Source organism: Lacerta agilis, chromosome 13, assembly GCF_009819535.1.
Source record: "Lacerta agilis isolate rLacAgi1 chromosome 13, rLacAgi1.pri, whole genome shotgun sequence".
NCBI classification, from domain to species: domain Eukaryota; kingdom Metazoa; phylum Chordata; class Lepidosauria; order Squamata; family Lacertidae; genus Lacerta; species Lacerta agilis.
Genome location: NC_046324.1, coordinates 42,700,568 through 42,716,765, shown reverse-complemented (window position 1 = coordinate 42,716,765; position 16,198 = coordinate 42,700,568). Strand labels below are relative to the sequence as shown.

The 16,198-nt window shown below is 43.1% G+C and overlaps 1 protein-coding gene across 3 annotated transcripts in view; it reads left to right on the top strand.

Annotated features, from left to right (window-relative positions):
• The first annotated feature begins 3,152 nt into the window (after positions 1–3,152).
• Positions 3,153–16,198, top strand: part of USP22 (ubiquitin specific peptidase 22) — a 102,950-nt gene continuing 89,904 nt past the window's right edge. For all 3 annotated transcript variants that reach the window (XM_033167799.1, XM_033167801.1, XM_033167798.1), the window contains exon 1: positions 3,153–3,389. In XM_033167799.1, the coding sequence (XP_033023690.1) occupies positions 3,264–3,389 (126 nt within the window). In that variant the 5' untranslated portion in view covers positions 3,153–3,263. The remainder of the gene's footprint in view (positions 3,390–16,198) is intronic.

Genomic DNA, 16,198 nt, shown 5'->3' with positions numbered 1-16,198 from the left:
AGGAAACTAGCTTGGCTTGATTAGATTTTAGCACTTGCTGGATCCAGGGATTAAAGGGGTCTGGCACTCACAAGCTCATAACAATACATTAAATCCATCTGTACAGCCAACAGGAACAACGTACAACAATGCTACTCTGAAAAAGTCTGGTTGATTTTTTAAAAAATTAAAAATTAAATTGTTGGTGCTATCCAAAATTCCAGAGCGAGCCTGTTCCAAAGTACTGGTAGTTTGTTAAAGTTTGCTGGGAACTGTAACTGCGAAGGGTAAACTAGAGAACCCAGAATCCTGAGTGCTTTAGTGTTTTAAAAGTATTGCTTGTACTCTGTTTCTCATCCTAGCCCACTTCTCAGTGTTGTTATGAAAATAAAACAGCCCTATTTACACCACCTGTGGCATATGCCATTATTGGAGGGTAGCTGGCATACCAATAAGTTGTACATGAAATGTGTGGAGGGGCCAAAGCATATCATTTTATATGCTGAACGTCCAAGGATAAATATGATCTCCAGTTAAGGCAGGGGTAGGATCCTCAGCCTCTACCCAGGTGTCTCTTTCCAGACCATGGGACTTTCCCCAAGCCACATCTTTCACTGGCCCTTCTCTGCACACTCCTTGAGGATTTTTTTTTGCAAGGTTGAAAGATGTCATTGAACTGTGCCAGGATGAAGAGATGGTGTGCTTATCCATCGGAAGTTTGGAACCGCTGACTTTTGTATGGCTGGCATCTAGTCTACTACACAAATTTAAGAGTCATGTCTGTTGCTCTGCTCACTTTTGCTTCTTACCTCATCCACCACTAGAATGTGGCCCTCAGATGGGAAAATGTTCCCCACTCTGGCATTTAAAGGACCCCCCAGCGGCAGGTTAGGAGAAAAAAACCCCATTCCTCCTTTACCCGAGATTCTGGACAGCCTCGTCTAGTCAGGGGAGACCAAAGGGCTAGATGGATCAAAGTTCTGGTTCAGCAAAAGTGAGCTTTGTATGTTTATATCACAGGGCTTTGAAACACAAGTGACATCTTATATTAATCACACCCCGAAACCCTCAACTCACTGGAGGCCCCTGGCACTAACTTTGTGCTAGTCCATGAAGGCATGTCATCATAAAATTGTGTTAAAGTCTTTGAGATACCTTAAATACTCTTTGCTGTTTGCTGCAGTGCACTAAACAATCCTACCCCTGCGGAACAAGAATCCTGCTGCCTTCCTTATTAACTCCGAATGCACTCCTGTATTTTATAGGCAAACAACACACATATACACAAAGTATATAGAAACTATTATATGGGGGGGGGGCATGGTTCAGGAGGGCAGAGAAACGGCTCTTCCCGCTACTGTATACGGTATGTTCACATCACCCTAAGGAAATCCTTTAGATTTAACAAATGCAAGGCACAGCGGCGACGGCAGGCAGGGAAGCCGCTACTCTTCCATTGCTCGTGTGAAGGAAGAGTTGCCCAGAAGAACGCAAAAACAGCACGTGGAGGACCACTAGGGAGGCGGCAGCAAGGTCAGCTGGGTGCTGGGTGAAGGAAACGCAATTGCCCAGTAGGGCTTGAGCAAGTCCGGTGGGGTAGTGGCTGCACTGGTGTGTCGGCAAGCAGGGCTGAGGTTTGAATCTGCAGAACCGGGGCCGGGCAAGAAGAAAACGGGGCATTTGACAAGGGCTAATTAAGCATCATCCTCATCATCCAGCTCAGCTCCTCCCTCCTTGCAAGGAATCACTGGGGTAACAGAGAAGCTGCAAAGTTAAGCGGATATGACAGCAGCGGCGCTCTGCCTCCCCCCTCCCTCCCGCACATCCTGCTTGCTGCCTGGGGGAAGGCGGCCCCTTTGCCCTAACATCGCTTCCCCAGCCAATCCGCAACCCCGCGACGTGAGAGCGGCGGGCCACCCCACCAATCCACAACCCCGCACCGCAGCATGTGCTCTTTCCCCCCCTTGCCCTCACCCCTCCTTTTCGGTTTCCCAACTTCCTTTGTCAATCAACGGGGCCCGAGGGTGGGACGGGCCCAGCCGAACCCGCCTTTTCTTTCCCTCGCCTCCTCCCGCTGTAAGGGAAGGCGGCAGCGGCCAATGGGAAACGGGGGAGGGGAGGGACATAAGCCGACGGCTTCCAATAAGGCCGCACCCGCCGGGCCTCCTTGCGGTTCATGGGCGAAGCGCTGTTCTCTCTCTCTCTCCTTCTCTCTCGTTTTCCTCTCTCTCCCTCTCCCCCCCCCCCGGCCGTCGGCACCCCCGCTCCTTTCCCAGTTGGTTTGTCCCGCTACGGGCCTGGCGGGGCTTCGATTGAGTTCGCCGCGCTGCCTCGCTCCGTCTTTTGAGGAGAGGACCATTACACATCGCAGAAAAGGGGTGGGGGGCGAGAAAAGGAATGAGAGGAGAGAGATTTAAAGAGACACGAACCCCGGCGAGCTCGCTAGGCTGACTGACTTGAGGGGGAACCGGAGGCGAAGAACACACCCCTCCGAGCCGGCCGCCCAGCAGCGACACCCGCGCCCCTCGCCGCCGCCGCCAGGGCTTCCCTCTCTCTCTCCCTCGTCCCCGCTCCTCCTTCTCCCGTGAGGCCTCCATGAGGTAGCGCGCGGCGGCGGCGGCGGCGGCAGGCAGCGAAGATTCTCCTCAGCCCGCCTCTCTCTCTCTCTCTCTTTGCCCTCATCTTTGTGGCGCTCTGCCTCCTCAGTGGCGTCGTCGGCGTCGGCGCTTTGTTCGGAGCAGCCGGGGGCGGGGCGGGGTTGAGGCGAAAGCGGCGGCGGCGGCGGCGACGAGGAGGCGGCGGCGGCGGCGAAGGAGAAGAGGAGGCGCAGGAGGAGAGTGAAGAGGGAGGAAGAAGAGGAGGAATCCGAGGAGGAGGAAGAGGAGCCGCTCCCCTCCCCCGCCGCCTCACGCCGCTCGCTCCCCTCCCCCTCCGCGCACCGCCACCACTGCAGTCGTCGGCGGGGGCGGCGGAGGCCGCGCAGCAGCCCTGAGGGGGGTGGCGGCCCGCAGTCGCCCCCCTCAGCGACGAAGGAGCCAGCGAGTGGCGGACTGAGGAGATCCCTCCTTCCCCTCGCTATCGTCCCCACCACCCTAACAATATCCCTCCCTCCCTTCCCGGTCTTCGCTCCCATCCAGCTCCGATTTGGGATTCCCCCGCCTCAACCTCCCCCCCCCGGTCTCCCCCCCCTTCGTCTGCTGCTGCTGCTGCTTCTTCCTGCTCCTCCCGCAGCCTAGCAGAAGCCGTGCCGGCGGGGCGGGCGGATTGATGTGGGGGGGTCTGACATGAGTCCGCCGGCCGCCGGGTGCTGCCATGTGACCGGCTTCAAGGTGGAGAACTGGAAGCAGAACCTGAGGGTGATCTACCAGTGCTTCGTGTGGAGCGGGTCGGCCGAGACCAGGAAGCGAAAGGTAAAGGGGAATAAGCGGGTTTTGGGTAGGTGGGTGTGTGGAAAGAGCGACGGGCGCGCAAATGGCCATGCGAACCCCCAGCAGCAAAAGCGGGGCAGGCTCGGGACGGAGCGGTCCAGGCAGATTCTCCCTTTAATTCTCGGTTGCTGCGATTCCCCGCTGGGGGGCAGGATTCCTCCCTCTAACCCCCCCTCCCCATTTCCAAAATATGCCTTTAGCTCTTCCCCCACGGGATCAGGGAGTTGGTCCCGCATCGCTTGTCAAAAATCTATACTCTGCCTCCCCTGCCCCTAAACCCGCTTTTATTCGGCCGTGGGGAGAGCAGAAGGAATTCAGATGGGGCTCACAGTCCCCATACTTCGAGGCTTTGAAATATGGGGGTAGCCGAAACAGCAGCAGCCTCCTTTCCTGTTGTGGGTGTCGGAGGGCGTGAGGGTTTCCCGGAATCGGACAACTGCAGAGCACGCCTGGGAAGGGGAGGGATAGAGCAGGAGGGAGGGCGAACCGAGAGCTTCCCAGATAGGGCAAAATAGCATGTCCGGCCTGCTTTTGTGCACTTGTGGGGCCCCCCCCGTGTATGTGTGCGGGGTGGGGGAGGCATTGCTGAAGTATTTTCTTTAGACTCCCTCTGTCAATCGTGGGCTGTGTTTGACACGGAAATAGCTGCCTTTTAAAAAAGTTAAGTGGAGGAACACCGAAAAAGGGGGAAGTGGCTTTCTGTAATCCTTGCCCCCAGCGGGTGGCTCTATGGAGCTGAGTTACTTATGAAGGATGGTTTGGAGGGGGGGTAGGAAAGGTGGGTGGGTGTGGGCTGCAGAAGGGAAGAGGAAGGGGTGGGGTTGGGGGTGTGGGATGGGCGTGGAGAGGTCGCCCTGCGGTTTGAGCAAGTTATTGGGGTGAAGCTGTGACTGGACTTGGAGTTTCTAGGCATGCAGAGGAAGCAAATCCTGTTTCCAAGGACACAATAGGTGGAAATGATTCTGCACACCATGTGAATTTTTTTTAAAAAATAATAATCTTAAAAATCATATGGGACAGCATCTGATTGTGTTAGGGGACCAAAGGTACATGTTAGGGAAAATGGAATTTATACACAGAGATGAGAAGTGCTTCGGTCATATTTAATTTCACTGTATAGTTAGTCTAGAGATAATTCAAACTAAATATACACTGTGAAGAAAAACTATCTCTGTTGCTTTCCCGATAATTCAGTTCTGTAAACATTTTTCTCTTACGTATGTTCTTTTCCCTCTCCACTAGTCTCCAACAGCTTTCAGAGTGGGTCTTACTCTTAGTACCTCATGTAGAGGTTGATGAAATCAAGTTTTGCAAACTGAGAAACAACACAATCAGTAAATCAATGGTACAAAACATATACAACTGGAAAATATGTTTTTTATAAATTCTAGATGCCAAGTCAGTGCCAAACATCTATGTGTCAGGAATGAGCAAATTTCAGATTGTGATGTGCTTGGGTTAAATTTATTTATGTCAACTGAATATAGTGATTTATGCCAGTGGCTTATATGAGAATGATTTACGTTAGATTTGTGTAGTGTTATATGGAGGACTATTTGAAGGGATGTATGGGAAGGTTAGCTGGTTACTGTTGCTGATTTGGTGTCAGTGATGCAGGCATTTCTCCTGGTTTGATGATGCAAGAAGTATCTGTGTACCTGTTTTTTCATAAAAATAACAGCTACTACAAGTGTGTGTTTCATACCTAATGATTACTTAGCTGTTTGTAGATTTTGCATTTTGGGAGTTTGTTGTTTTTATGCACCGTTAGGCCCTAAAACCTGCCTGCAAATTACTAAGATTTGGTCTACAAATGCAGCAGAATGGGATGACAGAGCGGACTGTACACTTCAGACTGCAGATTTGTGTGGGGAGGGGGTAGTTTTGCATGCCCCCCAACCCTTTCCTGCTGATAGAAAACTAGCATCACAGGGGAAAATATATTAGCCCACACCTCTTTTTGCTAGTTCTTTTATATAGGTAAAATATGAATATTTGTTGCGTTCCAAAGGGCTAAGTTCTACCAGTTTTTCTACCACTCACTGTGCTGCAGATTCAGATAATTGCATTTAGGATTGGGCCAGGCAATGCTTTGTACCTTTTGAGATGGTTCAAAAGAATGAGTTTCTAAATCTTATTACGTTTCTTTACACTAATAATTTTTGAAGTACTTTGCCACTGTTCAGGGAAGTAATACAGTAATGGTTCTTGTATTACTTGTGTTACATTAACAATCTTAATGGCTGTTTTAGAGATCTTGCATAATATTTAATTTGAGCCTTTTTCCTTTTAAAACTGTCATAATTTAATAATTTTATTCATTTGTAAGCCTAGACGCTAAAGCCAAACTTTTGGAATTTCAAGGAAGGTTGGCTTTTGTTGATTACACCCATAATTTCATCATGTGGGGTGAAGGGATAAAATAGGTACACATTTGATGAAGAGGAAGCATTTTCTGCTCAAGTAGCCTGATAGCTAACCTGTTCTCTAGAAGGATGCTGCAGTGTTGGGAGTCAGTAGATGTTTATTTTGGAGGCCATTCTTAGTTGGGGAGAGACTTCTACTGCTTTATTCTAATTGGTATGCAAAAATGGAAAGGAAAAATAATGTAAATGGGTGCTGAGATGGTTGAACTCAGGCACTGAAGATTCAGTGATGGGAAAGGAAACGTACAATTGCCAACATCTTTCTCCAGCAGTATTGATGGGATAAGATTTAGTAATTAAAAACAGTCCTTGTCAAAGGAACACAGCCTTGCAAAATTGCATTTCACACTATGGACTATCCAATAAATAACTGAAAGATTGTATCATTTGATTTTTAGATATCTGCTCCCTGTTTTATTTCTGTTCTACTGTATTTCTTTCTAGGCTTTGCATCTTAAAAATCCAGATATCAATATAAACTGCAGGGGGCAGAAAGTGTCAATTTTTGCTTCCCTACACCGCTGCCAACATTGGTTATTGCCTTGGATTTTGAAAGGCTGTTTCTCTACTATGTTGCTACTTTTCCTTTCCATTATTCTCCCCTGCTGCCACCAGTTAATGCAGCTTTGGTCTTAAATTCTTAACTCATTTTTTTATTACAGAGAAAGAAGGCTGTTTTCTGCATTATTTTTTGTACTACTGCAAGTTACTATGTCATAAATACTGCAATGTGTAGAATTTTTAACAATCTTCTTTGCAAGACAAGAGTTGAGTGCAGGTGACACTCAACTTACGCAGGGGTTACGTTCCAAGGATATTGTGTAAAGCCAAAATTGCATAAAGTCAAAACACATTAGGTGCTATAGTAGGTGGGATTGCCATAGTATTTTGTCTCCATCCCCTTTTTAATTTTTAAAATTATTTTTGGCAAGTGCGTAAAACTGAATGTGCACAAGTTAAATGCGCGTAAATTGAGAGTTGTTCGTAGCTTGAGAATCTGGAAACTGCTCAGATCTCAGTCAAGACAGTTTTATTTCATATGTGTTTTGGGACAGTAATATTTAATTAGAAATTAACAAGAATTGCCAAGTGGACATTTGGTGCATGTAACATAGTAGATTGGTATGATTTTACAAGTTTTAGAAGTGAAAGGATTGCCTAACTAAAAGCACACCACAGCTACTGTAGTTCAATGGCCTGAATGTTAGATGAACTATGATTATCATTAGAAAATCTGCAAGGCTTGTTTAGAAGCTAAGCCTGTTTCTTTTAACAACTACTTTCTCAGACCTGTTGTGGCACTGCATCACCTTGGCTCTATGCACAATTTAGATTTTTATTGACATTAGTATTGCACAGTTTAACTGCATATTATGAATATTATTTTGGATTAGTTATGAGACAAGAGTAGTAGTTCTGTTGCAGAGGTTGTGGAGGGGACTTGCATAAACCAGAATAAATCATGGCTGTCTGGTATTTACTATAGGGAAATGTGCATAGCTAAACTGTACTACAAAATGACATGAATATCAGCAGCTTTGTATATGTAGGCTATGATTTTGACTTTACAACAGTAAAACAAAGTTTTATATTAAATTATGCCAAACCTGAAATGGTTTCAAATGAAACTAATTGGTATGTGTATTGTTGTGAACATGGTTTATTTTGTAATTATTGCAAAATGACAAAAACTGGTTGAGTACAGACCACAATTCTGAATGATTCTAAGGCGTTCATTTAAAATGGAAATAAGCCTACTTTCAACAGAATTTGATTCTGCAGAAGCTATTGTAACAATGGCTGTGTTCTTTTACCTACACCTGTCCAAGAACACTCATTTGCCACCATTGCTACTTCTTCATTCTGTACATAATACACATGTATATACTTGCTTCTTCTCTCACAATGCTCTACCTTCTTGCCTAGTTTTCAGCTATTTCCATGTTGCATTTTTTCTCTTTACTTGACAAGTGATTTTTACAGTAGCTGTATAGTCATGCTTAGCTGATTGGTGGTGTGGGTGTGATGGTATTCTATGTTTTTTAGGATTTCAGTTCCTTTTCCTCACTGGAGTGCAAGAGGTGGGCTCACTTCCTCTCGTGTGCTTCCATCTTGAAATGTGTGAGGCAGCTGTATTATACATGCTTTCTTGTTAGATCACACACACACACACACACAGAGAGAGAGAGAAACATACATACATATACAGGCAACCACATTTGCACGCATTTGGCATTTGTGTGACTGCTGACGTGTGTGCCATTTTTCACACCGGAAGGGGGTGGGATGGGCTTATGTATGTCCCATGGACGTGCGTGGTGCCTCAGAACGCAAGCCCTGCATAAAAGGGGAGCTGCCTGTATATAAATCTTGTTTTATTATTGAATTTGGCTAGGCTTTACAGTTCACAATAAGGGTAAAAATCTGACTAGCTGAAGTCAAGAACAGGAAACTAACAGGTTCAGTTTTGTTGTAAGTGCAGTAGAAATTGTAATTTTGGGGGGGTGAGGGAAATATTTGGTCAAGTGGTAGGTATCTGATGGTCTGCGAGTTTACTGGAAAGGAATTGAATTGGCACCAAAGTTTAATCAGAAATGGCTAATATATTCTGAATCCTCAAACATCGCATTGGAAATTTATTTTCTACCAGTGCAGATTTTTGAGGCTCATGTTGCTGTTGGTACATCTTCATATCTTAAGGATTCTGAAGACTTGTTTCTGAATCACTTTGTTATCAGAAGAGTGACGTAAATACAACTGACTGGGAATGAGCAAGTTGAGTTAATTTGTCAAATCTGCCTATAACTTGCAGGACATGTGTGTTTTCATTCTGGAATGGGTGGTGAGTTTTGGTAATCTGCTTATTACAGATGTGACAGTGTCTCTGATAGTGTAAAGAAATAATTCCTGGGGAGGCCTATTGTGTGCTTTGTACATTCAGCACTGCAGGATGTTTTGCTTTCTTGTATTTCTGTAGCTGATGAAAAATAAGGTTAAAATGCCAGTTGATTGTTTACCTATTATTTGATGGAGCATCTGAGCTTCGGACAACTGTCAAATACAGTGGTACCTCGGGTTATGGACTTAATTCGTTCCGGAGGTCCGTTCTTAACCTGAAACCGTTCTTAACCTGAGGTACCACTTTAGCTAATGGGTCCTCCCGCTGCTGCCACGCCACCGGTGCGCAATTTCCGTTCTCATCCTGGGGCAAAGTACCCAAGGTTCCAGGCTAACGAAGTTTGTAACCCGAGGTGTTTGTAACCCAAGATGCCACTGTACCTGTGCGGAGGTAGCAATCTACCTTTTTTTAGTTGCATCATACTCTTGTCTGATAGTAAAGGCATACATAAGTGCTTCTTTCTCCTTAGTGAAAGTTTTATTCAGGAACAGGTATTGTATTTTAAAAGCTCTTAACTTCTACTTCAAATGTTCTGTCTCTCCATGGTTAGCTTTCATTTTAAACAACATTTTTGATTGTCCACGGATTGCAAAGCTTTTTGGACCCATGGGCACACTTGGATTTTAAGAGTGCCCTGGATAATCCTCTGTCTGGTTGTTTCTCGCGCCCCTTCCCAACAGAGAAAAAGAGAATGCACACACACTCTTTGCTTTTCCATGGAGTATGGGTAAAAAACTAGCTCCAGTAGAATTTTCCTCATGAATTTGCATGGTTTTAAACAGAATTCCCAAACACTACCATCAAATTAAAGCTTACATGTTTGCACTGCATAGTAAAAAATAAAAACACAGAAGATCAGGATGGTTTTTCATGAATTTTACATAGGATGACAACAGATGCTCGAACAAATTACAGAGCACACCTGTGCGCGTAGAGGTGACATGATTTGGTGATGATATTAAAGAGAGCCCTTGTAAAAATTGTGCGGATTCATAAGGATCTGTGTCTCTAATCTATGTTTTTGCACCATGGCATTGCTGGAAAGTATAATATCCATGATTGTCAAAGGAGATAGATGTGATCTGTGATTGGATTCAGGGGGTGGAGTGGGAACTTGTGGGAAATTATGCATTTTCAATAGGATCAGTTTTATTAGATTTGATGCGTACTCTCTCACACACCATCTTTCTCTGTTCTTTGGCACTTTTCTCTCTTGACATCTGCTCCATTCCACTTTTGGCCTTCTTGCTTCATTTTTCTCCCTTCTTCCACTCCCTTCTTTCACTTTTTCCCATTTACTCAGGTACTGATCTGAGCCTTGAAATGAACTGAAGAAGTGAGAAAGAGAATCATTCTTCTGCACCTTCATCTCCATGTGCTTTTCAGGGATGGAAATGGGGAAGTAACCACCCTTTGTACCTCATTATGGAGTTAAAAGTAATGGAGAGAGAATTAGAGGCTTAATGGGCACTAGGAGAAGTCCTCAGGGGTCCATGGTGTGTATATGTACTACTTTGGCAACTCCATGTTTAGGCTAACCCATGACTTCTGAATGAAAGCCAAGAAGAACTATTTGATTCTTGAATATTGTTGGTATTCAAGTTTACAGTGGTACCTCAGGTTACAAGCGCTTCGGGTTACAGACACTTCGGGTTACAAACTCCGCTAACCTAGAAGTAGTACCTCAAGTTGAGAACTTTACCCCAGGATGAGAACGGAAATTGCACGCTGGTGGCATGGCAGCAGTGGGAGGCCCCATTAGCTAAAGTGGTACCTCAGGTTAAGAACGGTTTTATGTTAAGAACGGACCTTTGGAATGAATTAAGTTCATAACCCAAGGTACCACTGTATTTGCATTATTCAATTCTATTTGCATCACATTGCTTTATAATAGTAGCTTAAAATTTATTTGCATTGTTTCAACATCATTAACAAAATAGTGAACAGAATTGTATGAAAGAAACTGATGCTATGTTACTTGACCAGTAAAATATTGGAAGGAGAAAATTGACTTGTTTTCTATACCAGCTGTAGATTAGACCTGTCCAAGCAACTTTTTTTCAGGAAATACTAGAAATGTTATTGGATATCAATAGATAATTCATGTATTTCATTTTTTGTTCTGCATGGAATTATACCTTACAACTTGGAACAAACCTTTGTTTTTAAACATAGCAGTAGCTGGCTCCAGGGGAAAAATGTGGCTACATAAATCATGTAGGTCAGGGGTCAGCAAACTTTTTCAGCAGGGGGCCAGTCTACAGTCCCTCAGACCTTGTGGGGGGTGGGGCTGGACTGTATTTTGTAAAAAATAAAATAAAATGAGCAAATTCCTATGCCCCACAAATAACCCAGAGATGCATTTTAAATAAAAGGACACATTCTACTCACGTAAAAACACAGTGATTCTTGGACCGTCCGTGGGCTGGATTTAGAAGGCGATTGGGTCGGATTTGGCCCCCGAGCCTTAGTTTGCCTACCCATGATGTAGGCTATACTATGCTTTGTTTCTGGATCCCTAGCCTTAATAATCTTTTCAAATGTGAGGATAGAACCTATATACAGTGGTACCTTGGAAGTCAAATGGAATCTGTTCGGGAAGTCTGTTCGATTCACTTCTGGGTTTGCGGCATTCAGGAGCCAAAATGTTCAACTTGCAAGGCATTCGTCAACCAAGGTACAACTGTATTGGTATTCTCACTGTACATATCTAGCTTGAGGATTATGTATCAACCACTCTTATTCTTTGTCGTATACTTAAAAAGTAATCTAAGAAATCTTAGCTCAAATACTTTAAATTAGGGTGAAATCTAATGCCAGTCTCACTCAGAGTAGGCCTCTTGAAATTAATGGGTATGGCTAACTTACCGGTAGTTCCATTAATTTCAATGAATCTGTTCTGAGTAGAGCTAAGCTACTACCCTTAATGTTTAACTTATAAATGTTGTTTGGACATCTAGTCATAATAAATTCAGATCCATAATATATTCAGCTGTTACTCCCTCTAGTAGTGAGATTTATAGAAGTACAACCCCTCCCCCTTTAAAATTTAGGTAAAGGTAAAGGGACCCCTGACCATTGGGTCCAGTTGTGTCCGACTGGGGTTGTGGCACTCATCTCATGTTACTAGCTGAGGGAGCCAGCGTACAGCTTCTGGGTCATGTGGCCAGCATGACAAAGCCGCTTCTGGCGAACGCTGTTTACCTTCCCGCCGGAGTGGTACCTATTTATCTACTTGCACTTTGACGTGCTTACGAACTGCAAGGTGGGCAGGAGCTAGGACTGAGCAACGGGAGCTCACCCCGTCGCGGGGATTCGAACCGCCGACCTTCTGATCAGCAAGCCCTAGGCTCTGTGGTTTAACCCACAGCGCCACCCACATCCCTATTTAAATTTAGGAGCGCTGTCTAAATTAATTTAGGATTAATTTGCCTTTCTTTTAATCTCCTTTTGCTTGGAAGAGCAAGGCCACCCAAAATGAATTGGTAGAAGGAAAAATTATATAAGCAAATAGATATGAGTGATAGGTACATAATTTAATTCCTTGGTTTTATTTTATTAAATAGGGAAATATACTTGGATTGCATTTTTATACTCTTTTAAAGGGAAAAGATTTTTTTTTAAAATTTAGTCTGATAGGAATAGTTCTGGTTGAAGTTCTCCAGCAGTTACTTGAGGCTTTTCTTTATATTTGATATTGTTATTTGAACAATTAAAGAGAAATTAGAATTTTGATGGCTAAAGTGGAAAGTTTAGCTCCGCATAGATGTGGCTTGAAATGTACTTTTTGTCTTGTTAGTATTTGTTTGTGACATGCTGCAGGGCTAAACAATATATATATCATTTTGGAAAGAGAAAAAGAGTAGGAACAAACAGGGACTGCTTCTTTCCTGTTCCACTAATGTTTCTGTTAGATCCTTTCATTTGTGACAATGGGGTACAGTCCTGCAAGCTGCCACTTATTCCCCTTTTAAGCAACAAAGGAGAACACTCCAGAGGTATGAGAAATTGTCAATTGTTATGAGAGGCCTGGAGAGGAACACTTAAAATGCTAAAATGTGTTCCATAATTAACCACATTAAAGTCTAGAATTATTGTGATACTATTGCTGTGAACATTTCCTGGAGACTGGTTTCCTTCCAGGGTGTCTCACTTTAAAATAAAATAAATAAGAGAATGAATGTCACAAGGAACAAAAATAAGTTATGTTTGTACACTAACATAGGCAGTACAAATTACTTTAGAAGACACCCTTCTAGTTTAAGCCTTGATTGTCTGCTTCATTTCCTATTTTAAAGTATGCTTTAAAATGTCAGTATATAAATGATAGCTTCCTTGTTCAATGACTTCTATATGCAAATGTGCCAATTATATGACTGCCAGACATGTAAGTATTTTCATACTAAAATTTATTGATGAGATTTTGTCCAGGGTCTGAGTCATGACTATAATGAGAAAACTGATTGTCCAGCAGTCATGGTAGTTGTAGAGTGCAAGTGTGTCTGTACAACATGTGCTACTTAGGTACTATTGGAAGGATGGAGACCCTAGTGGAAGGGGACAAGAGAGGAGAGAGGCAAAATAAATGGTTACTGAGAAGAATAAATGATAAGAAAGATCTAGTCAGGACCCAAAGAACCATGTAACTAGTTTCATGTGGCCAAGTGGCTCTTTGACTTGTAAAGCAGCTCCTATGCTATATATAGTGAATCCGAAGTAACTTCAAAAGCAGTTTGTGTTGTCACAGGAAGGACCAGATCTGGTAGCTTATAGGCCAAATATATCATACAAAGTGACTTTATTTGACACCCACACCCCACCGGTAGCCTTTCACATTCTTAGCAATATGTGGTAAAAAAAGAATTTAACTTTCAAAAGGGTTGTGTTTGTTTGGTTCCACACATTAATGTAGATAAATAGGTACTGCTCTGGCGGGAAGGTAAACGGCGTTTCCGTGCGCTGCTCTGGTTCGCCAGAAGCGGCTCAGTCATACTGGCCACATGACCTGGAAGCTGTACACTGGCTCCCTCAGCCAATAAAGCAAGATGAGTGCCGCAACCCCAGAGTCGTCCGTGACTGGACCTAATGGTCAGGGGTCCCTTTACCTTTACCTTTTACTTTTTAAAGTTTCATGTCTGAGAGCATAGTTGCAGTGATCACAAGCTTAGGTGGAGCTGCATTCCTTGACATCGGGGTTATGAATATAAACAACTGATTCATAGGATAAGCATAGCAATTAGTAAGTGTTGGGATTAGTGATCTGTATTTCACCCCCGTTGGTCAGTGATATTACTGAGTTATAATCACTTCAATGTATACATCTGCAGCAATTGTAAAGTGGTAAAAGGGCATGAGAGAATTGGAAGATGTATATGGAATAACACATCTGCATTGGTCCTGGGGCAGTCAGATCTACACCTAAAAAAAATTAGAGCCGTATGATTCATTAATTCAGATAGCACATTCATGCCTCAGTCTAGGTTTATTTTTTATCTGTTTCCATGTACAAGTAAATGTGCTGTAATTCTGATGAATTGATTTGCTTCTGGCAATTTGAAAGGTGACTTGAGTAATGTGTAACTACCACTTGCAGGGCAGTTCTACTTAGCTATGTCCTGTACAAATAATTAAATCTTCACTCCTATTAAAGAACAGACATTAGTCCATAACCAAGCTTTGCTTTGAGTTCACATAGATATTTTGTTGATACATGTGAACTTGTGAACTTTATTAATCAACATTCTATTACAGTTTCTCTCATCTGTTCTCTGGTTGCCTTGCTTGTGGTTTAATAGTGTTTGAAATTAACATGCCTCTGTCTAGGAATCTTGAGAATCGTCAGTGATGTCAGTTCAGTTTTCAGAAACATTTCCCAGAAGTTACAGTAATATGTGAAGATTTTGAGATGTGGCATATCAAAGGTATCAGTCTCAAGAGTAGTTGGTACTTTTATTCAGGCCAGAATAAAGTAGCCAGATACTATGTAGTTTCTAGTATAAAAAGTTGAGAATTACCGGTAAGGACTATCCTTACGACTTTGAGGAAACTCAAGGTCTCCCTAATTCAGTCCTTGGCATTGCAACATTTCTGTTTCATCCCCATTGTTTACCTAATTGCTACTTAAAATATCTTCAGTGGATGAGATTGCTAGGCAACCTGTTACATTGCCCAGTTCTGAAAGCGGTTACTAATAATTTATATTAAATCTACTTTTCTGTACACTCTCTGGGGCCACTGATAGTACCAGCAAACATTGATCTTCATGGCATCCTTTTAAATAATTGAAGATCAGATTTCACATTTCCCTCTGCCATCTCAAACTGCTTCTTTTGTGTGCCAAACCTACTTGGTTTCATCTACTTTTATCATTTGTCCAGCATTCTATAGGCTCTTTAATCAAACTCTTTGAATCTTCTCAATCTCTTGATGTGGTATCAAAAAAGAGGCATGTATCTAGCCTGTATATCAGGAATACTGTGAATTCTTTTCATTTTCAGAGTACTACTTCCTTTGTTGCGAGCTACACTGTTTAGTCCAGTCACTGTAGCAGAACCTTGCATCTAGAATACCTGATTCATTGTTTGTGGACTGTAGTACCATTATGAAAATGACTAGCAAGCTAAATTGCTGGGTTGCCATGCAGTACTCATAAATTCCCTCTTGGGCCTTTTGTAGCATTTACCTCAGTTGTGTGTTGTTGTTTTTTTTGCAAAATAGACCATAACAAAGAACATGTGAAGCTACATAGATGTGCTTTATGTCTATTGTATAGAAGAGGAGAATGTCAAAATTTAGGAATATTCTTTTAGTAGAAATGTGGACTCTGTAAACAGATGTAGTACAAGTAAGCAGTGTTTGAAATTAGCCAGGCACCAGGTGGGTTTTGTGACTGGCATGGGTCCAATTGTGACCATTTTTAAAATTATTTTTGCTGTGGGGCTGCCCGGTCTGGTAGCAGGACAGAAAAAAGGTGCTTGTACATTTTGTTTTGACACCCACAACCCAGGTCCCAGGAGCCACATGGCTCCTAGCATTCCTATCCCAGTTGCTAACATTGCTTTTTAGTTCTTTCAGTGTTATGATAGCAATATGTGAAGATGAGATATAATAAAACGACATTCACAGTAGCTACTATTGATCTTCAGAGGAATATATGTATGTGTATATAAAATACACACACACACACACACACACACACACACACATATATATACATATAGACACACATGAGTGTGTGTGTGTGTAGGTAGGTAGGTAGGTAGAGAAAGAGAGAAAGAAAGAAAGAGAAAGAATGCCTCCTTTTTGTTTGTTATTTTTATGCTTCAGGGCAACTGGAAAGGGGGGGGGACCTAGTGAAGTCTGTTGCTCTTAGATATTTATTATCTAGGGGAACTTGTAAACCTTTGCTTGATACCAGTTTGTCTGTTCCAGTCTTACCCTGAAAGTGAAATTATATTAGACAGGCT